Source organism: Podarcis filfolensis (assembly GCF_964270895.1).
Source record: "Podarcis filfolensis genome assembly, chromosome: 10".
Lineage (NCBI taxonomy): Eukaryota > Metazoa > Chordata > Lepidosauria > Squamata > Lacertidae > Podarcis > Podarcis filfolensis.
In genome coordinates, this window is record NC_139612.1 from 49,905,789 (window position 1) to 49,928,763 (window position 22,975).

The following is a 22,975-nucleotide window of genomic DNA, read 5'->3' on the forward strand; positions in this document are numbered from 1 at the left end:
CTGCTTCCAACAGGATTTCTACTTCAGGTCCATATTTCAAGGCCTTCCCGTGGGCTCCGATTAGACCTCTTTCTTTCCATAGAGCTCCATGTGCATGCAGGGTTAAGAAGGCATATTTAGAATCAGTATAGATGTTTGCCTTACATCCGGCTGCCAATTGCAGAGCTCTAGTTAAACCTATAAGTTCAGCTTTTTGTGCTGAGGTGCCAGCAGGCAAAGCTTCAGCTTCCACAACTTCCTCATTGGTGACCACAGCATATCCTGCTCGTCTGGCACCCTCATGCAGGTAACTGCTACCATCAGTATAATATACAACATCTGGATTTTTCAATGGTTCATCTTTCAGATCGGGTCTACTGGAATAAACTTCATCCATTATTTGGAGACAATCATGTGATTCTTCATCATCTACCTCTGGTAGGGGCAGCAAAGTTGCTGGATTGAGCATATTCACTACTCGTAGATGAATCCTGGGATTTTCACACAATAGGCCTTGGTATCTAGCCATCCTTGGGTTTGTTAGCCAATAACTACCCTTATATTCCATAAGTGTCAGAACAGCATGAGGTACATTCACATACATTGTCTGGCCAAAGGTAAATTTATCAGCTTCTTTGACAAGGCTTGCAGTGGCCGCTACTGCACTTAGGCATGGAGGCCATCCTTTTGCTACTGAGTCCAATTGTTTTGACAAATAAGCTACTGGACGGTTCCAACTTCCTAATCTCTGGGTCAGGACTGCCGCTGCAATCCCATTCTGTTCATGTACATACAGCTGAAAGGGTTTTTCCGAATTAGGCAGTCCAAGGGCTGGGGCCTCCATAAGTCGTTGTTTGATAGCTAAAAAGGCTTGTTGCTGCTCAGGTCCCCATACGAATGGGTCCTTTTCTGCACCTCGAGTGCTTTCATGTAAGGGCTTGGCCAGACTGCTGAAATCAGGTATCCATAGTCTACAAAACCCTGCTGTTCCCAGGAATCCTCTGAGTTGTTTCCTTGTGGTAGGTTCCTTAATAAGGCAAATAGCTTCTTTCCTCTCTGGTCTCAATGCTCGTTGTTGGTGTGAGATGTCAAAGCCCAAATATTTGACCTTTTCTAAACATAACTGTGCCTTTTTCTGGGAAACTCGGTAGCCAGCTTCCCAGAGCAAGTGGAGCAGTTCCTCTGTCCCTTCTTTACAGGTATCAAAATCCTTTGCCGCTAGTATAAGGTCATCTACATATTGCAGAACCACCTTTTCTCCAGGTATTGAGGGGTAACTTGTTAAATCTTTCGCCAAGGCAGTACCAAATAAAGTTGGGGAATTTTTGAATCCCTGGGGCAATCTTGTCCAGGTTAGCTGGCCTTTTGTTCCTGTCAAAGGGTCTTCCCACTGGAAGGCAAATATAGGTTGGCTCTGTGGTGCCAGCCGGCAACAGAAGAATGCATCTTTCAAGTCCAATACAGTAAAAAATGTTGCTTCTGGTGGGATCAAACTCAGCAGGGTATATGGGTTTGGTACATTTGGGTGCAAGGTCTCGATAGCCTGGTTTACGAGCCTCAAGTCCTGTACTGGCCTGTATTCATCTGTCCCAGGTTTCCGAACAGGCAAAAGGGGTGTGTTCCATTCTGATTGGCAGGGCTTAAGCAGACCATATTTTAATAGGCGGTCCAAATGTTTCTGGATGCCCTCTGCTGCTCGCCGGGGTAAAGGATATTGCTTTACAGATACAGGGGTAGCCATAGGTTTTAGGGTTACTACAATTGGAGCTATATTCTTAGCCATTCCTGGTGGGCTATTTTCGGCCCATACTCCTGGTGGCACCTGTAGGGTTTGGAGGAGCTTGTTTAATCCTGTATCCAATGTGGGTTGGACTTGCAGGGCTGACATTAGGCGCCATGATTGTTCCTTAGGTACTGAGAGGGTAATTATTCCTGCTGCCTTTGATGGCAGTTTCATTTCTGGACCTTGAGGAGTGAAGGTGATTTGGGCCTGCAATTTGGACAGCATATCTCTACCTAAGAGAGGTATTGGACACTCAGGTATATACAAAAACTGATGGGTTAAACGATGTCCCCCAATCTGGCATTCCAAAGGTTGAAGGAAAGACCTCTTAGCTGACTGACCAGTGGCACTTTTAATGACTACACTTTTGGATGCCTTTTTCTGCAATAGTTCTGGGAGTACTGAGTATTCAGCCCCAGTATCAATCATAAAGTCTATTAAATGGCTCCCTAATTGAATCGTGACCGTGGGCTCCTGGAAGCCTAACTTTATGGAGTCCGGTCGTTCCTAGTCTTGGGTAAAATCCTCCTCTGCCAGTCCAATGAAATTGTCTCTACTCTGTCCTTGTCCAGGTCTCTGATATCTTCCATTTCGGATCATTCCCCGTCCCCGTCCCTGGTTTCTTGGGCCGGAGCCTGGGCCTGGGCCTGGGCCTGGGCGTACTTCTTCCAACCTCAGGGGTTCAGGACACTCCCGCTTCCAATGACCCTCCTTCTTGCAATTCGCACATTGATTCCTTCCCAGTGGTGGATTCCTTCCCCGCCCTCTCCCTCCGTTTAAAGGGCGGTAGTCTTGCTTCACTGCTGTGGCTAGCATCACCATCTTTTCCTTCTGCCACTTCTTCTTCTCTTGTTTCTCAGCCTCATCCCTATTCCGATAAACTCGGCGTGCAATGGCCATAATTTGGCTCATCAGCATCCCTTCCCATCCTTCTGATTTCTGAATTTTCTTACGAATGTCAGAAGCACACTGGGCCACAAATGTAGCAGTAATCATTCTGCTGTTTTCAGGGGCTTCAGGGTCAAAAGGAGTCCATATACGATAGGCTTCCTGCAGCCTCTCTAAAAAATCTCCCGGACTCTCATTTGGTTTCTGTTCTACTTCTGAGACTTTAGACATATTAGTGGGCTTCTGGCATGCCCTGCGGATACCTTGCACAAGCGTCTGGCGGTAGGTGGTAAGCCTGGCCAGGTGAATTGCATTGTTTGGATCCCAATTAGGATCTTCCAAAGGAAAGTTATCCTGGAGATGACGGTCAATATTAAAAATATTTCCCACTCTGGCCTGCTCACGCAAATATATCTGTGCCTTTTCAATTATGTCTCTTCTTTCCTCAGTGGTGAACAGAGTATTCAGGAGTTGGCGGCAATCTGTCCAAGTAGGACTATGAGTATTTACTATTGAAGTCACCAAGTCCATCATAGCCTGAGGTTTTTCTGCGAAAGATGGGGTGTGTGTTTTCCAATTCATCAGATCCGTAGTTGTGAATGGAATGTACTGGAGGGTCGAAGTTCGAGGTGGCCGTGGTCCGGGTTGCCCGTTAACCAGCACAGGCTCCTCAAGTGCATCAAATACTCTTCTAAGAGGGGCTACTACGTGACCTTTCTCTTCGCTTTGCTCTAGGGGCCTCAAATCATAGGGGATGGTATCTGTCCCAAGGCGTTCTTTTAGCAGCTTTATACGCCTGGCTGTATTGCTTGCTGACCGATCAAGGTCTTCCTGTAACTTCTGTAATAGTTCTCTAGGATTTGGATGTACAGGGGTTTGGGGTGGGCAATTGGTTGTTCCACTAAAGGAGACTGTAGATGGAGTTCTACTGGGACTCACAGGTGGAATAACCACTCCTGCTTGGGCTTTATTATAGGACTCCAATGCCTCCTGAAGATATTTATCATAATCTATCAAGGAATCAAGTTCTGTGACTCCACCCCCATTATTCGTTCCACTTTCTTGCCTTGGGGTTACAACTGGTGGAGTATTTGGATTAGGCTCCCTTCGATGTGGAGCATAGGGTGGAGGTGGAAGCACCTCTTCCTCTGGTCCCTCAAAAATGGGCTTGAGTTTATTTGGCAAGATTCCTTTCCTAGCTTCGGCTTTTACAGCCAATAATTTGCATCGTTGGACTTTGCATTCCCTTATCCATGGAGGATTTTTATTTAATGTGCTCAGCCAAGAATCTATATATGAAAATTGTTCTGGGCACCCTCCCGTTTCTTTGGCGATATTAGTCCAAAGTTTGCTTACTAAATTTATATCAAAAGTTCCCTGAGATGGCCATTCAGTATTTTGTTTCGGCCACTCTAATTCACATAACGTTCTCAAGCGCTCTGGCGTCATTTTGACTCCATATGCCCCTGAGAAGGCTTTCTTAAAATTATTTAACATACATTCAAGAGGTGTATTTTCCCCCTTTGAACCCCCAACTCCCATTGTATGGCCCTGTGAAGTATCCACTCAGTCACTCACACACTCGCTTCGTGGGGTTCCTTGCCCAGTGAAGTCGCCTTACTGGGAAACGAAGTACTACCCACTCCACACTCAGGTCAGCTACAGATTGTACTTTCTCACACATACAATGCGCTGGATACTTCACCACACTCTACTTCCCAACCTTTCCCTTTTCCTCCACCAGACCACCGTCTGATGTACCCAACCACCTAGCGTACTCAGTTTCCCCCTTACTGAGACGCAGAAGTTTGATCAAGACTTCTCTTCCTCCCAATTAATTGGAGGGCCAAAACCCCTTTGTGCACTTACCCTTAGCGGATCCCTCTTTATTTCTCTGGTTCCCCCCGGTCCGTCGCCGTCGGTGAGCAGGGTATCAGACAGACGAGACTTCTGCGTTCCCCTGGAAAAATGTTCCAGTGCGCGCTGGGTAAGCAGTTAGTGGTCCTCCCTCTTGTACCCTGCCCAGTAAGGCGAAGGGGCTGCGTTCCAGCAGACCACTTATCCGAGTCACAGAGGCACCATAAAATGTAGCACCCTGCTTGTGGTTAACGCTTAGCTGGAATGAAATATTCAACGCAGCAATAGAGAAATTAAAATAATAATTTATTTGTCAGACAAATAAATGTGAGGCACAGTGGTATATGGTTACCAAGCTCTGGCCTGGCCTCCTGTCATTATGGCCAGCACTTATATTCCCTCAGCTCAGCCCCCTTGCTCCTCCTTTGGCTGCCTCTGTCCAATCAGCCTGGTTAAAATTCCTATTGGCTGTTCGCTAGAACCAATCATAAAAGATACACCCATTTCCTATTACCTTTTATGGGAGACAAAGAGCTATATTTCCTTCTATTTATAATTGGCAAACAGCCATTAACCTCTACAAGGCACCTTAATTACCAGATAACCTTTTGCCCTAGACTAGGCGCCTTAACTAACATTTCATCTTTTGCCCTATTGCCCTATTCACTCCAAAACAGATCTTTTGTTCATCTTCCCACACATTATCAATGAAAGATCTCCTTCTTTGGAGGTCATTAAGCAGAGACTTGACAACCATATGTCAGGAGTGCTCCGATGGCGTCTCTCTGTCTGGCAGGGGTCCGGACCCAATGGCCCTCATGGTCTATTCCAACTCTTCTATGATTCTATGATTCTTACTTTCTAAATCCTTTGCATAATTACATTTAAGCCAATATATTTCATACATATATAGATTTTTTAGAAGAAAGGGAACTTAGTAAAAGCTAAGCTAAGTTTTCTAAATTCTCTGAAGCTTTAAAGCAGCTCCAAAGAGAGAGAGGCCTCTTCCTTAGCCAGCTCTGTTTGTATTAGCTCTTGCTTTTTTTTAACCTTAGGAAGATGTAGCTCAAGTTTAATGGGAGGCACAGTGTTTTTGCAACCTTGATTGATTGTATTCTATCATTTGTATGGTCAGTGTGACCTTTTGCTCCCAGCCTGTTTTATGACCGCAATAAACCAAAGGGGCCTCTGACAAAGACCTTGCCTGTTGGTTTCCCATCTCGAAAGAAACATGTGAATTTAAGCTCATTTTTTTGGAATACAGGAATCTGATCAAAATATAAGCCTTGATTAAAAATGCAGGCTATGATCAGATGCCTCAATAGAGCAGGAATGCCTGTGACATTTATGCGCAAACTTAATCTTAATGATGGCGGAGGTGTTTGTGTCAAGAATGTGCAAAGGCAGGCTTTCATTTGAAAGGCCTTTAGTGCAGGGGAAGGGGGAAATAAGTAATATGTTGCACAGGAAGACTTTGAAGATGGAGATGGCTTCTGTAATTTCCAAGGATTAGCACTGGATTTATTTCCCCAGCGTTGCAGGCTTTTGCTGAGCTGCCTCTGGCTCCCCTGATAAGCAGGCATCACAAAAGGCCTTTGCAACCCATGGAGTTGCCATGATAAGACTCTGCCATGTGATTGTTCCCATTGCCAGAAAGAATAGCATTGTGAAATTCAAAATTATAAATCACAGTTTTAATATCCAAAGGGTCTCTTTTTCAAACAAAGGGACATGATGTGCAATGCCAGCGCTGACAATCCTTTCCCGTTTCAAGGTTGGGCTTTTGATGCCCCTTGCGACATCTCTAGAGTGTATCGTAAACTATCAAGCTGCCACAGAAATATCATGGACAACTATGTATAGTCTCAGGGCTAGGGCTGCCCAACTGCTCCCACAAACATGTTGGACTCCGTCAACATTGTGCTTTGTGCAACATTGTGCAACATTGGCCTGCCTGGCATTACGCTGTACTGTTTTTAACACTTGATTGGGAGCCGCCCAGAGTGGCTGGGGAAACTCAGCCAGATGGGTGGGGTATAAATAAATAAATTATTATTATTATTATTATTATTATTATTATTATTATTATTATTATTAAAACAGGGGTTGCCTTGTGTAGTTTTTCATGAATTGGTTATGGATAGGGATCCAATCAAATGAGCTGTGTTTTACTGTGGGTTTTTTGTGGGTTTTTTACAGGTAAAACTATCTTGAGGAAATCAAGTGTCTTCCTCCCCACTGTACAACTGGTGACAGAACATCTCTTCCAAAAAGGCAGCAAGAACCCCAAAGGCTCTTTAGACTCTTCCACTGTGTTGTTTTGTCTTACCTGGGTATTCGGGAAACAGCCACAATGAATTTCCTGCGAAGGCGCCTCTCAGATAGTAGTTTTGTGGCCAACTTGCCAAATGGTTACATGATGGACCTTCAGCGTCCCGATAATTCCACCAGCAATCCTGTTTCCCCAGCAACAGAGAGGAGGCAGCAGCCTGTACAGCAACCTGCTTCTGTTTCTTCTGGTACCAGCATCTTTAGTTCCATCTCCAGTGCCATGAAGCAGACCACGCAAGCAGCTGCGGGGCTCATGGAGCACACAGCAAGCCCTACCCCTGTAGTCCAGCAGAAACCCCAAATCCTCTTGGTAATTGATGATCCGCACACTGATTGGTAAGTACCCATACTTTCTTACAGAGGTAGACAACACAATGAATTCCAGATATTTGTTAGACTACAACTTCCATCATCCATGAGCACTGGCCATGGTGGCTGGGGCTGATGGGATTTGGGTTTTATTATTGTCAGGTGGTATATAAATGCTGTTAAATAAAATAGGGTTGATTTCCCTTCTTTTTCTGTAACGGGGGTGGGGTCCAATACCACCTGCTGTTTTTTGTCAACTAACCTGCTTCTGTGTGAATTTTATGCCTCCTGTAATGCAACAGAGGAACGCTAGATGTCAGAATCTCATCACTGCTTCTCCTGAGGAACTCCAGATAGAGCTGTACAATAAATGTATTATAGAAATATGACACTATAGTGTTCAGGATTCTGACTGAGTTTGGCAATGGTTGGAAGTAATTAGAGTACAGGCTGTATTTAGCGATTCAGTATTGCAAATTAAAACCTAAACTCACGTTTTCTCTCTTAATGGACCTCCGTGCCTGTTGCCACCCATGCAGAACTAATTCCACAGTCTTCTTTAGCCACAAGCAAGAAGTCATTGGCATTCCTGCTTGTGACTTTTAGTCCTAGAGGAAACTAAAGAATGGAATGCCCCCTATCTCCAGCTCCATTGTTTTTTTCTAGAGTAAACATTTCATTCACAGCTTTTCTTCATGGTTGATAGTCTTCCCAGAACCTGCAAACATTCACACATTTCAATAGCTTGTTGCATCCAGACCAGAAGTTTTTTCAACCTGTATCTGACAGCACAGAAAGAGTGATGTCAGAACCACACGTCTCGACCTGTCAATGTTCAGAGTTCCACTTCCTAGGGACCCCCCCCCAAAAAAAGCTTTATTTAAATAACAAGATATAAAGAGCCTTGGCTCCAGATATGGATATGCAGCAAAGGGCTTTATTCCAAAAGTTGTGCACATGTACCTGGTTCTGCCTGTGCACCAGTCAAATGCTCAGCTTTTAATAATCTAGGGTACAGTTCATTCCCCCCCCCCAGAGGGATACACCAGGCAATCAAAGCTAGTCAAGATCGAAGTGACAACCGTGAAACTGAATCTATGTATCCAGGGCCCAGTCCTTCAGCAGGAGCTACACATGCATCTCCAGGAGTCATTATGATGACCCAATCTTGAGTAGTATATTCACAAACACCTGCAAGCCATGTGGTTGGTTCAGAAATGAATCAGCAGGGAGCATGAGCAGATGAGCTTCTTTGCACATGTAAGTCATGTGCTCAAACTTTTATTGGGTCAGAACATCTGTGATTGGACTGGAGGACAACAGTCTTGAACTGTACAACTTTCCAGCCATTTCCCCATGCTTCTTTTGTATAATCAACAGAGCTGGAAGGCTCATCTACTCCAACCCCCTGCTGAAGCCTGCTACTTATAGCATCCAATACTACTGCAACATCCCCATCAACAGAGCATTTAAATGCATCCTCAATATGTGTGCCATTGCACCGCTTTTCTCAGCCATATAACAACAAACTAGATTTCAGGCTTTTTTGTAATCCCATGCAACTAATTCCAAATGCCAGGAGATTTAGGCACCACCTGCACTATACATTTAAAGCAGGAGCATACCGCCTTAAAAATCATGGCTTTTCCAAAAGAATCTTTGGAATTAGTTTTGTTAGGGATGCAGTCCCCAGGATTCTTTGGGGGAAGCCGTGACTGCTTAGAGAAGTAAGATACTGCTTTAATTGTACAGTGCAGATGGAGCCTTTTCTTCTTCTTCCTCCAACAGTATCCCATTGGGCTGTGTAGCAGCAAGCCATTTCTGAGATGCAAGGGATATTCAGAAGCAGTTTGTACTGAAACATAAAGCTGGTGGGCTGCCCTTGAATACAAATCACAACTACCCCTGGGTGCACATGAGTCCTCGGAAGTGAGGTGATTGGTGCTTTAGTTCCAAGGCAGTTTGTGCTATGTGCCTGGTTGGAGATAGATTTGTGGCAGGGAGCTTGTGGCACTCCTTAAATAAAGAATAACCTAGTTTTAGGAGCTCTGTGGAGTGCTTGGCTCAGGAAGAGGGATGCACCATGTGCCAGAAAAATGGGGACTTGGCTTGTGTGTATGCATGCGCTTCTGTTTGTTTAGGTAGAATTTTGGGAAAGATCCTTTTCTGCTTGTGACAAAAAGAATAGGATGTTTGTTCATACTGTAGTGCGTACAGTCCGAGTGCACTTTTGGGTGACAGGTGGGGCAGCCTAGCCAGATTGTTCATTTAGTCTTCTCTTCCTGCTTGTCAAAACAAAGTAGTTTAACTACCTAGAAGGCTGGTGTATCTAGCTGATACTGCAGAAAATTCCTTGCTTTTCTCCCTCGGGGATGTGCATTTTTGAAAACTGTTTAACTTCCCAAGGACACCTGTGGAAATGCAGAGTCAACAAACATGGGAAAGGATTGGCTGGTGGGTGGAGAGAAGACTATAGCAGTGTATTTATTCACAGTATGAGGACATGAGGAAACGGAGTGGCAGAACTCCATGTTACTGTAAGCCAGCCAAATCTGAACACATGACCTCATCCAGGAGGAAAACGTCCCACCTCTGGCAACTTCCTTGCCCAAATCACTTCTAAGTAAAATCATGCTCTTGCTGGAGTGAATTTCTTAAATACAAAGTAGGGCTATATAATGTTAACCCTTTCAGCAGCAAGAAAAGGCTGTGCTTCTTCAGTTTTGAGAGAGAGAGAGAGAGAGAGAGAGAGAGAGTTATCTATTGATACCACATCTTGAGACACAACGTATTACAGAAAATAAATATTTTGCATGCGTTGATCAGTTACTCCACCAATCTTCGAAACAAAAGCAGTGTTTTGTCTAAATGATGCTCAGATTATTCCACAGTCACCAGCTGACTTGCTTAATATTCCTCCACAACATAATGGCTTTCACATTGTATCATTTACAAATCAAAAGGTTAAAATCAGTGGGACTAAAAAGTGCTTAACTTTGGCTGGATCATTCCCTCAGTTTATACTTAATAATGTGGTTCCAGTGTGAGGTGCAATAATACTTTCTGCATGGTGGCCTGGTTTTCATGGAACACTAAATCAAACTATAGTTTTCAATGAATGAGCAAGTGTGTTGGTACACAGTGAAAAATCACAGCTGCTTCACTGTTCCCCAACTCCTGATGCTGCCATGCTATCAGAAGGTAAGCCACCTTGGGCAAAATATTTGATAGCTCCCTTAAGTTACTTTTAATAGTGAAAATCAGAAAATAGAAGCACTGAAATAAGTATCGCAAAATTCCCATGGGTAAGGTAGGGGTGCTTATACATCCTTAGGTTACCTCTGAATTCCAGTGAAACCAAAAATTCAAGGCAAATTTGGAGATTCTTGCTTAGGTGTAACACCTAAAAAAGAATTTCCATTAAAGGGGGTGGGTGGAAAGGAGGGAGGATCTTCAAGCCCTGTTGTGATGAAGAATACAAATGCCGCTGCCCCTCATTAGTTTTGGAAGATTGCTAAAGGGTTAACAGCTACACATCCCATATATCCACATTTTGATGGTTGTAAACAGAGGAGAGAGAAAACATGCAGACAAAACACATTTCCTTCCCATAATAGTTACGTGCAAATTAGACTGTGCAGAGATGCAAAAAGATCATGCAACGCTAGGAGATTGAAGAATAATATGGCAGGTGAAATTTACTAATTGTACACTAATATCTGTGATACATGTTGGGGGAATCCTGAGTTATACCACATTACTACATGATGCCTTGGAATCCTTGTAAATACTTAATGTATACCAGTGTTCTGACCCACAAGATTCCAGCAGCAGCAACCCTTCCTGGACTTCCTTTGAAAGAGTCAACAGGAAGACTTGGTTCCCTTGCCATTTTTCATACATAGTGGATTTGAGCTTCTTTTATACTATTAGCATCACTTACAAATAATGTTAACATGGGGGAGAATTCAGAAGTGAAATTCAATGTATGCTGTGGCTGGCCAGGTTTTATAAACACATCAGGAGCAGATTTAAAATAAAGCCAATTTAAGCCCCATGTGTGAAATGCCCTTAGTAGCTCATGCTCCCTTATTACAACATAAATAAAAACAAACTGGCTGCAATCCTGCACAGAGTGAGCTGTATGCAGGATTACAGCAAATGACAGCTGCACAGGGGGGTTGGGTACGAATGAAAACCCTGGACGTCATCCAATTGTGGCAGAGAGTTCAGGTAAGGCTGTCAAAGCGACATGATAAATAACACTTCTCACATAACTGTGTAGTGTTTCACAGGTCTGCTGCTGCCACTTGTATTTATATTTTTGTAGTGTATACTTAAAGCACCTTGGGGATCCAGTCCTCCTGGCAGAAAGGTGACCAAGAAATTTGAAGGATTAGCATTGATGCAAAAATAGACATAAGGGGTCTGGAAAATATTCCCTCCTAGGTTATAAATACAGTCATGCGAGTCAAATTTGGTAGCCTTAATTACTTTAGCAGAGTCTCCTTAAATGTACTGTGTTTAACCCTATAGATTCTTGTTTGGAATGGCCCAGTGACATACTTTCCAACTTTTGACAGATGAAAATAGATACACTCATTTTACACTAAGCAAGCAATTGTTTTTTTTTTTATTTCGTACATTAATATTCCTTATGTATATCATGGAACCCAAGTCAGTGCATGGGGTTCGCAGGTGGTCTCCTTTCCAAGCACTGACCAGTTCCAGACCCATTTAGGTTCACCGAAGGGGCTTTGTCTTGTGCCTTCAGCAGACAATGCCTAGATTCATAGTGTATTATTAAGCAAAGTGGCAGATGTTCTGCCCCAAGAATTCTAAAATACTATCTTCGAAAACAGAATTGGATCCAGACGTAGGCATGTTCACAGTAAGCCCACTGACATGTGCCACTGATATTGCTGGGTCTACTCTAAATCTGAATTTCTTACAGTCTTACAAACCATTTAAATGTTGATACTACAAATCGGCTCATTTGTTATTCTATCATACAACAAATCATACTTCTTAAATCCAAAAACGAACATTTGCAAAACACACCACAAAGTAGCAAAATTGCAAGAACAATACCAAATAAAGACATGAGTATTAAATCGAGCAAATAGGTCCCTGGGGGTAGATGTGGAGTTGCTTTCCATTAGTTATAAATTTAGTACGCTTCAACTTTTACACAGCTGGTGTGATCAAGAATTCGAGTTTAACACCATTATGTTTTTAAATATCTTTAGGACATATATTCAGGAGCACTTAAATATGGATTAGTTGCGCATTAACTCTTCTAACCACAATGGCAGCCTTGTTCAAAGAATCCATCTCCATGTGGTTAACATCACATGACTTGATAGCAGGGCTGTGCTCAACATGCCCCACACCACAGTATGGTGCTGTTGCACTCAGGTCCTGCATGCAGGTTTCCCATTAGGGCAGGGGTGGGAAACCTCAGGCCCAGGGGCCAAATGTGAACCCCCAGACCTTTCTTTCTAGTCCTTGGCACTTGTGCCAATGCACACCCCTCACTGCCCCGATTTGTATCCCAAGTGAAGTTTTTTTCCTGGCTGAAGTGGTTGCCTAGCTGGAGGACCAAGATGGATGTGTGTGTGTGTTGAAACCAATCTGCTGTAGAAAGGTGAATTGAACCTTCACTGTACTGTTTTTGGTGCCTGCTAAAAACATTTTTGTTTAACAATCCTATCCAGACATGTAAAGCGGATATGTATTTTGACTTGCCATTTTATTTTATAACGTGTATTTTAACTGCAGATTTCATTTATGTATTTATTTATATGAATAACAAAAAAATTCACTTTTTAGTGTATAGTTTCTATTTCATATACTCCCCCTTACACATTCCTGCAACTAAGCAGTTATACAAATTCTGATATATGAACAAATAAAATACCTTCATGGAAGTGGCAGAGATTAGGAATGAGCATAGGGAGGGTAAATTTAACATATAAGCAGGACCAGGAGTGCATTCTCTTCCAACTATGAGAGTGATTGCTGGTGTTTGCTCCAGACTCTTTGCCTGTGGTTTAAATGACCAAGGTGGTATCCTGGGTGTATATGCCTGTTTGTGAGAGATGGGAAACATAAAATGATGTCAAAATGAAACCAAACACTTAAGATAAAACATTATTGAGAAGATCAGTTGCCTAGGGTTCTGCCTTTCTCTTGAACCACCAGAGAGATATTGTTATAGAAGCCAAAATGGTGTTGGCCTGCTTCTGACAGGCCAGAAACGTGACCATGGTTCATAGGTGACTGGAGAAAAGTCTGTGATTACTTAGAGCAAGGATAGCCAACGTGGTGCCCTTCAGGTGTTGTTAGACTCCCGTCATCCCTGACCATTTGGGAATGCTGGCTTGGACTGCACTGTGTTGACTGCCCTGATTAACACCTGTTGACTGCACCAGCCATCTGGAAGACACCATGTTGGGTACCACAGGCTTAAAGGAAGGCTGGCTCAAAGGAAGGCTGAATATCTTATAATTAAGTGTTTGCAGTTGCAGATGGCATAGCTCCAGGAAATGAGCTGCTTTAGCTGTGGCAGTGCACAGCATTCTGTGCACCCTTTACAACTAAAGTGGATTTATAGGACTGAACACCTGCTAAAATGGTTCGTGGATGTCAGCCATAATGAGAAAACAGGTACAGTTGTAGAGGAAACACGGCAAGGTTTGCTGGGACCCGTGAGTGAACCTGGGCTGACCGTCAGGAAACATGGCCTGATTTATGGATCTCATGTGGCTTTCAAGTTAACCTGTTCCCAAAGTTCATATGGATGGTTTCCATTGAAAACAAGCCTGTAATAAGCATTTCCATGCTGTTGCAACAAATGGATACCCTCTTGCGCGTATCTCTGGCATGCTGTCTGGCCTTAGTAACAGGGGACAGGCCAACAATGCACTAATTTGAATAATGTGTAAAGCAAAATTGTTGCTGCATGTTATACAAAAGCCCTTAAGGAGCATCTGGGAGAGTGGCAGCCAACATTTTGTGGCTGGGATGAATCTGGCTCTGCAGAAGGGCGGAGTGGGGGGGCGGGAAGCAGGGTGGGTAGACCCAAGAGGTCAGGCCCTGGAAAAATATAGAGGAAAAAGATCAATTGTAATACTAGTTTATTTACTGATATGCTTCCTCTTCAGGAATTGTTATTATCTTTGGCGGTCCCAATGAAACAGGATAGATAACTACAAACATGTTTCCCCTCCACAGAAAGAATTCTTACAGCCAAAAACAAATCAGCCCCGAGCACAGATATTGTAAATGTGTTTTTTATGCCCATCCATTTACAGAGAATCAGTTTTGAAAAATCACTTTGGGATTGCAAAATATGACATGGACTTACTCGTGCTTAGAGACCCATTGAAATAACAGCTAACTTAAGTCCCATTGATTCCACAGGACCCCTCTAAGCCTGACTGAGACTGCAGTCCTAACCTCACATATCTGGAAGTAAGCCCCATTGAATTCTACATAGGGATGTGGGGGAATTGATTCAGTTTGCAAATAACATACAAAAATGGATTATATTAGGAGGAAAGGTTTGCAAAAATATGTATATTAGTCAAAACTGGATACAAAAATGTTTACTAGGAGAAAGTTGCATTTTCATGAGGATTTTTATTTAGTCAACTTTTTGCAGAAAGGTGAATTTCTGAATTTAAGATTGGGACAATGAGAAACTTGGAGAACAGATACTGACAGATTTGCCCATCCCTACTTCTGAATAGGCATAGTTAGGATTGTACTTTAGTCTGAACCAACCTCTATGTCTGAATTGGCTCCGAAGTTGAGGCTCACGTTTTTCAACATCAAGGAAAAAACAGCCGAACAAAAAAGCAATCAAAAGCATCCTTTATATCTATTTAACACTCTCTCTCTCTCTCTCTCTCTCTCTCTCTCTCTCTCTCTCTCTCTCTCGTTTTCTCCATAGGTCTAAATATTTTCAAGGAAAGAAGGTGAATGGGGAATTTGAAATCCGAGTGGAACAGGTTAGTGGGCAATGAAAATCTGTCAAAAATTGGTTCAGGCACGCAACTCAGTACTTGTTTTGCAGGTGCCTGAGCACTTCAGCTAGGAGGCAGTTGAAATTAAGGAAGCATTTTGAGCTGGCTTACATCAGATTTAATTTGGTTTTCTGTTATGGTAGTTTATTCATCAAGGCCTGGAGTGTTTTTCCAGGTGCCTGCTGAATCACGCTGCAGATTTTCATACTTTGCTTGCTGTAGGTGAAAACATGGCCTTTCTGAGGGGAGGAAGTTGCTGCTGTTTAAGTTTTTTTAAAAAAGCAAAATAGTAGAATATTTTAGAAGAAAACGTCTGAACAATTTAACACTTCTGCAAACCACATCACTTCCCACCTGTTTTATTGTCAGAGTGCATTAAGTATTATTAATGCAAAGGTACATCCACAGACACCTTCTCAAGACACCCCAGAACAATTCTGAAACGTATTAACATGTTTGCCTTCTTAATTCTTATAACATCTCAGTTCTCCCTTGGCGCATTCTAATTTTCTGCTATGGCCTGCTTTGTGCGGAAGGCACAGAAGGACAAATAGTGTGTCCCCCCTGCAAGTTATTGGCTTTGGAAATGAAGGCCTTCAGCACTGGTTCTTCTTTTCCATCACCTTCTGTATAAGCTCTCACACCACACACCATGGCTAGCTTTTGATCTGTTGCTTCTGCTTCTTTCCTGACACACCAGATTTCACACTTGGCGTGAAAAAAGGTCAGGCTTTCTTTTGAGTTATCTGCTTGGAAAATATACAATTTCTTCCTGGCTCTGCCTTTTTTTATCTCCTAAACTCCCAAATGGTATAAACCATTCGCCACCACACCCTAGTACACCTTGTTTATTTGCAAGTTGCAACACAACAGCACATAACTTGAGGACTGTGCCATTCCCCTATCACTATGTAACCCTCTGCACCCCCCATTCCCAAATCTTCCCATTTCCTTGATTTCTTGGAAAGGTTTCTAGGCAAGTAGGCATGAGCCTGATTCCCCTAATTTACAAATCAACTGGTGCTTTCAATACAGAGAAACCAGATGTGTATAAGTATGGTTTTGTGATTTTAGTGCTAGTTACCATCTGTGTGCCTGGGAGAAGGCAGAGTCCAGTAGATCCTCCAAATGTTGTTGGGCTTCAGCTTCCATCAGCACTAGCCAGTGCAACCAGTGGTAAAGGATTATGAGAGTTGTAGTCCACCAACATCTGCAATGCCACTGATTCCTCATCTCTGATTCAGATCAAACACTTGGGTAAAAATATAATAAACAACAATTGCCTCAGCCCAGTTCCCTCACTTGCTTACATTCTCGCCAATAGCAAATAACAATGTAAAGACACTATCCTGACTAAATAGGCATTTAAGTCCAAGTCAGATGATGTCCTCTTGGAATTTGGTCCTGACCACTCTTAAATCCGCCTTTATTTACAATTACAGTAATCCCTCAGGGTTATCAATCATATTTCATTAATGTTGTACCATAAACAGTTTACATTTGCCAAACAAATCACTACTAATTAAATATGCTGCTACCTGGTAGAAATCTTGTTAAGACAAACATTCTGTTTGAAAGTGAAATCCAGGAATAGGTCAGTTTTATTTCATGTGTTTTCTGCTGTTATCAAATAATCTCATTTATTTTTATTTTTCCACTCTAGGCAGAGTTTTCAGAACTGAACTTGGCTTCATATGTAGGCACTGGCTGTATGGTGGACATGCAAGTCATACGGAATGGCACCAAAGTGGTCAGGTGATTGAAATTAACTTTTTTCCCCTTTACAATTAATCTCAATCTTGTTGCTGTTTTAAAAAACCAATCTGGGTGGGATTCACCTAATAAACCACATCAGTGGAAGCCCTGCACAAGGACCTCTGCTTGTGCAACAGAGCTTCCCCAGTCCCTCTGCACACCTTCCATGACCCATGGAGCATTTGTAATAGTCCAACACTGAATTCCACCCTCTGTGTTTTCTTACTATCTGGGATGGATAATTATGAGCAACCTGTTATGGGCTGACCAGCCTGATGGAATGTGAAGTTTATTCAAAGTCAGGACCTCAGGAAGCAAGGGCTGATTTGGTTTGTGTATTTGTTAATTGATGAAAGGGATTCTTTTGGAAGCAGTTTTTCATAGTAATCTGGATCTTGGAAAAGCAGAGCAGTGTTACTTTGGAGTGTGTCCATACTGCTAGAAAATTCTATCCACAAATATCCAAAATGCATTGCCATCTTACCTTAGCCCACCCCATTCTCATTCCCTGGGTCAAAAAAATGTGTATGTATAAACTTATAAAATGTATGTGGATTGTCCCTTGCATTTTATGGCCATTCCTTTTGTGAACCAGTATTTTAAAAGGATTCTTGCAAAATGTAACCACCTCAACGCTATATGATCTCAAGTGCCTGCTTTAAGAAAGCATGTGTTTTAGTTGTGGATCACATGCAAAGGTCTCAGGTTCAAACACTGATATTTCCAGGTAGGGCTTTTGCACCTCTCTGAAGCCATGACTGCCAGGCCAGTCACTGTAAGCAGTACTGAGCAAGATTGACTGCTGGTCCAACTTGGTATAAAGTTTCAGTTTCTGTGATTCTAACAGGATAACAATTAAGTTTTATTTATTTCTTTACAACACAAAATGCAAATACAAGCATCTCTATGTGAGCAAACTCCCTGGGAATGTGCAGGGGAAGAAGAGGCTGTGGGTGTTGATGGGGAATTGGGACCATGAATGATGTTCACAAGACACAATTCTATTCAAATTACAGGAGTCTACACCACAATTTTGATTAGCATGAAAGCAATTTCCTCAGGGTTGTGCCTGCTTTTCACAGGCATGCATTGTAATGCAAGGAGAATGGGAAAAACATTGCAAAGGAAAAGTACATATGGATGAATTTTGTGTTACGGTACATCCAGGGACACAGAGCAACTATTATTTTTCTGAGACACAAAAACTTATTGATGTCTGGGTGTGCACAGCAATGCTAGCTGCTGAACTCATTTATTTTTTCCCAGTCTGTTCATTTTGGATACAGTTGTCTTTTTTCTTATCTGAATTCCTAGACCCTTAGCTGAGAGGGGGGTGGGTTAGAATTTGTACTCGTCTTACTCAACTCATCCCTTACATTTCTTCTTCTTCTTCCTCTTCTTCTTCCTAAAATTTGTATACCACCCTTCATCCGTATATCTCATAACATAAAAATACAAGATAAAAACACAAAATGCATAATAAAAACAAGAGCAAAAAACCCACAAACCAATAACCTCCCACTTCACATCTCCTTGTGTCCTCTGGGGTTATTTTATTTTCCCAGTCCTGAACAAGTGATAAACCACCTCACAGCAATTACAAGGGGCTGTATACAACTTTCTCTGTCTGACAGCACATGGGTGTGTGTGATGTGTGTGTTGTGGAGCGTAGCAGCCCAATCCAGAATACAAAATTTAACTCAGTTCAGACCCATCGGACTCACTGAGGTAGGAAAAGTTGAACTCCAATTACTTCACCTTAGTAGTGTTGTGGATCTGGCTGTTAATGAGCGTGTAGGTGTGCTCAGGATGACATTCTTGCATATGTGGCCCAAGGCATGTGTTTTGACATATATCTGCTCTGACATACTGCTGCAAACACTCAGCATTTGTTCAACACATGTGCCAGTTTGGCCCTTGGGAAACACAGCACGACCGTCTTGTGTTACCACCCTTGGAGTAATTTAAAAGATACTGGGTGGGGGAGTGAAAAGAGATTCACACGCTTTCCAGTGTCAGCATGAAAGCATGCTTTTAATGGGTCTGTTGGAAAGGATCCCTAATTTATCCTCCTCTATAACTTCATTCAGAAAAAAAGAAAGCATTCCCATAGCCTTCAAATTAATCTGTGCGGAGGCAGGAAACAGATTTCCGTTCAATGTTCCAGACTGAACTCCTACCTCTCATTGTCCAGAGTCCTAGGCAAGTCAAGAGCAGACAGGCATCTATCATACCTTACATAATATTCATCGTAAAATATAACTTGAAGATGCTTTTAACTTTGAACACGTTCTTTTGTACATCTATTAGGTTGATGCCCATTGGGGCATTATGGGCTGAAGCTGCCCTCATGTGTGGAGAACTGGAATTGAAAATGACCTGAAAACACTGCCCTTCACACAAGCCCCCTTTTAAACCTTTGTGTAAAAATAAACTTGTACCTATCAGCCAAAAGATAGAAACACTGAATTCGATATTGTGGTATTATTATTATTTCAGGCCAAAAATATAGTATGAGCAGTGCCGGATTTACTTAGAAGCTAAACAAGCTATAGCTTAGGGTCCCACTCTCTTGGGGGCCCCCAAAAAAATTAAAGGGGGAAAAACTAGATGTACATTTCCAAAATATAAGCTAAAAAACAAATAAAATAAAACCTACACACAGCAACAGTGTTTTGCGTTGTGTAGGCTCCTATGATGTAAGTAATGGGCCCCGCCTGCTAGCCAGCTCCCTAAAATATCACTAGTTTGCTTATTTGCTCATAAATTACCATATAGCATATATTCAACAGAAAAAAACAGTGACAATTTGTTGTTGACAAAGGACAGCTGGACATATAAAAGGCCCCATTACCTTCAGTAGCTTAGGGCCTCATCAAACCTAAATCCGGCCCTGAGTATGAGGATTTGATAAAGTTCTGTCGGTGATCTCTTGGTTAATTTATTCCTTGCACAACTGTGAGTTAACCTGTGTTTATAGGTTAGCAGCTAACTTCAGTACCATTTTAAGCTAAATCTCTCCTGCTGTAGGGACCACCATTTAGTATAATGCATTTAGTATGATAAAGCCCAGATATACCAGAATGGATATACCACAATGATTGATCTAGAGAACCACCTATGGGGCTCTCTGTTGTTGTTGTTGTTGTTGTTTAGTCGTTTAGTCGTGTCCGACTCTTCATGACCCCATGGACCAGGGCACGCCAGGCACTCCTGTCTTCCACTGCCTCCCGCAGTTTGGTCAAACTCATGTTTGTAGCTTCAAGAACACTGTCCAACCATCTCGTCCTCTGTCATCCCCTTCTCCTTGTGCCCTCCATCTTTCCCAACATCAGGGTCTTTTCCAGGGAGTCTTCGCTTCTCATGAGGTGGCCAAAGTACCGGAGCCTCAGCTTCAGGATCTGTCCTTCCAGTGAGCATTCAGGGCTGATTTCCTTCAGAATGGATAGGTTTGATCTTCTTGCAGTCCATGGGACTCTCAAGAGTCTCCTCCAGCACCATAATTCAAAAGCATCAATTATACGGTGATCAGCCATCTTTATGGTCCAGCTCTCACTTCCATACATCACTACTGGGAAAACCATGGCTTTAACTATACAGACCTTTGTTGGCAAGGTGATGTCTAGCCTTTTTCAATAAAGGTACAGATAATGGGAAGCAAGATACAGATCAAACACAAGAGTAGTAGTCACTGTAGATCAATATATCTTAGTGGTAGCTTAGTGTAGAAGGTCCCAAGTTAAATCCTTGGCATCTCCAGGTAGGGTTGGGAGAGACCTCCACCTGAAACCTGGAGAACTACTGTCCGTCAGTGTAAATAATGCTGAGCTAGATGGACCAGTGGCCTGGCTTGGTATAAAGAACCAAGTTTTCCTGCCTGATCAAGAGGAGATAACAAAAGCTGAGAGGGCAATGAGTCAAGCCCTGGAGAAGAGCAAAGCCCCTAAAGGGATTCTTAGTGCCAGGAGGGAGTGGTTTAATGCTGTGGTCTCTGTTTGTATTTCAGTGCTTTTGTATGAATGCATTCATTCTTACCATGGTGGTTGGCTAAAATTCCCCTGTCAGAACTATGGAGAGGTCAAGGGTTGTTCTGTTTCCTTGGTATAAATCTATTCATCCTTTAATTAAAAGTGACTTTCCTATCGATTCTGGTTGGCCAGTCCTAGTGTGTGATGTTGACACAGTTGTGACCTGTTGCACAGGAATTCCAGATTGTCTGTGGCCTGAATATACACGGCCTTATGACAACTTCATGATGTTTAAAAAAATTATTTATTGCTAGGCTTTCTACCACACCTTCCTGCCAAGAAAATGTACTCATGGCAGCTCACAAGATTATTAGAATGATAAGACAAGCAAATGCAACAGTAATACATAAATAGTGGTAGTTAAAACAATTCTTGAAACAGTCCACATTAATAAAATACATGCAATAAAACCATATTCACTGCCTTCTCTTACTCTGCACGCTGGGGAAACCTGCTATATTAAAGGAAGTTACCTTCCTTTTTCATAGCATGTGTCTATATTTCCAACAGGGTTGTGTATAAAAACAGAAAACAAATCCACATTTTGCACAGTGTTAGCCCAGATTGTATTACTCTGTACTGAAACACACTATAGAGCTTTTGCGATGGAAGTGACTGAAAAAGAGGGGGGAGGAGCAGAAGACATTCTCTGGCTGCCATTGGCTGAACTGCTGATAATATCCTAGGAGGAGCAGAGTAAATTGGAGCCATAAGGAAGGAGGGGTGGTGCGTGGGAAGGGAGAGAAACATGAGCCTAGGGTGGGCAGAAGGCAGAATAGGATCTACTTGTAGATCTTTGAGTGATTTAAAGTTGATCAGCAAGGATTTTGCATTCCCATTTAACACAATTGCCCCCAGTTATATTGCTGAAAGAAGGTATCCTTTTGATTACACGTTCATTGTGATTTGTGCTCGTGATGCTATTGGAGCAGACATACGCAGTCCTGCTCTCAATACTGTTTGTTCCCGCAAAAGTTTTAAGGCACTCTCAGTTCTTGAATTAGTGCACACCCTGTGACTTCCTGCGGAAATTCTGTAACAAATATTCCAGTTTATTATTGTCACATTTTGTTGCATTATATGCCCCTCCATCATTGTGCACTTTGGATGCATTATAACACCTATGGGTAGCAATCATGTAGTAGCACTGGGGAAACATCACAGAATAAATAATGAAGCAGAATGGATCCTCTACAAACAAACTATTATTCTGTCGATTGCATGTTGCAGAAGACACCTGCCATAAAACACCAGCCTAAAGGGTGAGAATGTTGAGGGGGGAGGTAACTAGGAATGCATTTTTGGGTGGAAGGCTTGTGGGCTTCATCCCAAATGGTTACACAAAACAATTTCCTGGACTCAGCATTCTTTCATTCTAAGTTTATGTGTTGTGCAACTGGCTCTAGTTGGCGGGTCTTGGGGCTCTAGCATGCAACCCTGAAGTCTTCTCAACCCTGCCCAGAAGCATAAATCAGTAGCTTGGTGAGAAGGCAGCAGGCCAAGGGAAACAGGAGGTAGTGTAGGTTTGAAAAGGAGGGATGAATTAACTCAGGGGAATGAGGGAATGAGACAAAAGCCAGAACAAAGATGGAAGAGATGCATGTGGCCTGAAGCTGAAGAAGTGAGGAAGGGGGAAATGTAGGTGTTGGTTTCAAATGACCAGTTTTGTAATGTCCAAATCAGAAACCATGGTTTGTTTTGCTCAAACATATCATGGCCAGAAGCCAAGACAAAACATTCCACAATCCCAGGTTCAGACATAGCACTAAAACAGGGATTATGATTTGCAGCTCCTGCTTACACTAGGGAGGATTGAACCTGGAGGTACCTGTGCATTTACAATAAACCATTAACTATGTCTTATCATCATGGAGTGGCAGGAAAAGGTAAGAGGGCCTGTTCTGATGACTATAGAATGTAGGTAGGTTCATGTGGAAACATATGATCTTTCATTTATCCGAGTCCCAAAGTGTTTGGGGGCTTTAAATGGCATCACCAACACCTTGAGGCAGGAA

The 22,975-nt window shown here is 42.5% G+C and overlaps 1 protein-coding gene across 3 annotated transcripts in view; it reads left to right on the forward strand.

Annotated features, from left to right (window-relative positions):
- Positions 1 to 22,975, forward strand: part of SYN3 (synapsin III) — a 191,464-nt gene that overhangs the window by 21,256 nt on the left and 147,233 nt on the right. For 2 of the 3 annotated variants that reach the window (XM_083574021.1, XM_083574022.1), the window contains exons 2-5: positions 6,707 to 7,174; positions 14,573 to 14,623; positions 15,105 to 15,162; positions 16,841 to 16,932. In XM_083574021.1, the coding sequence (XP_083430147.1) occupies positions 6,861 to 7,174; positions 14,573 to 14,623; positions 15,105 to 15,162; positions 16,841 to 16,932 (515 nt within the window). In that variant the 5' untranslated portion in view covers positions 6,707 to 6,860. The remainder of the gene's footprint in view (positions 1 to 6,706; positions 7,175 to 14,572; positions 14,624 to 15,104; positions 15,163 to 16,840; positions 16,933 to 22,975) is intronic. The other variant, XM_083574023.1, reaches the window with a different exon arrangement.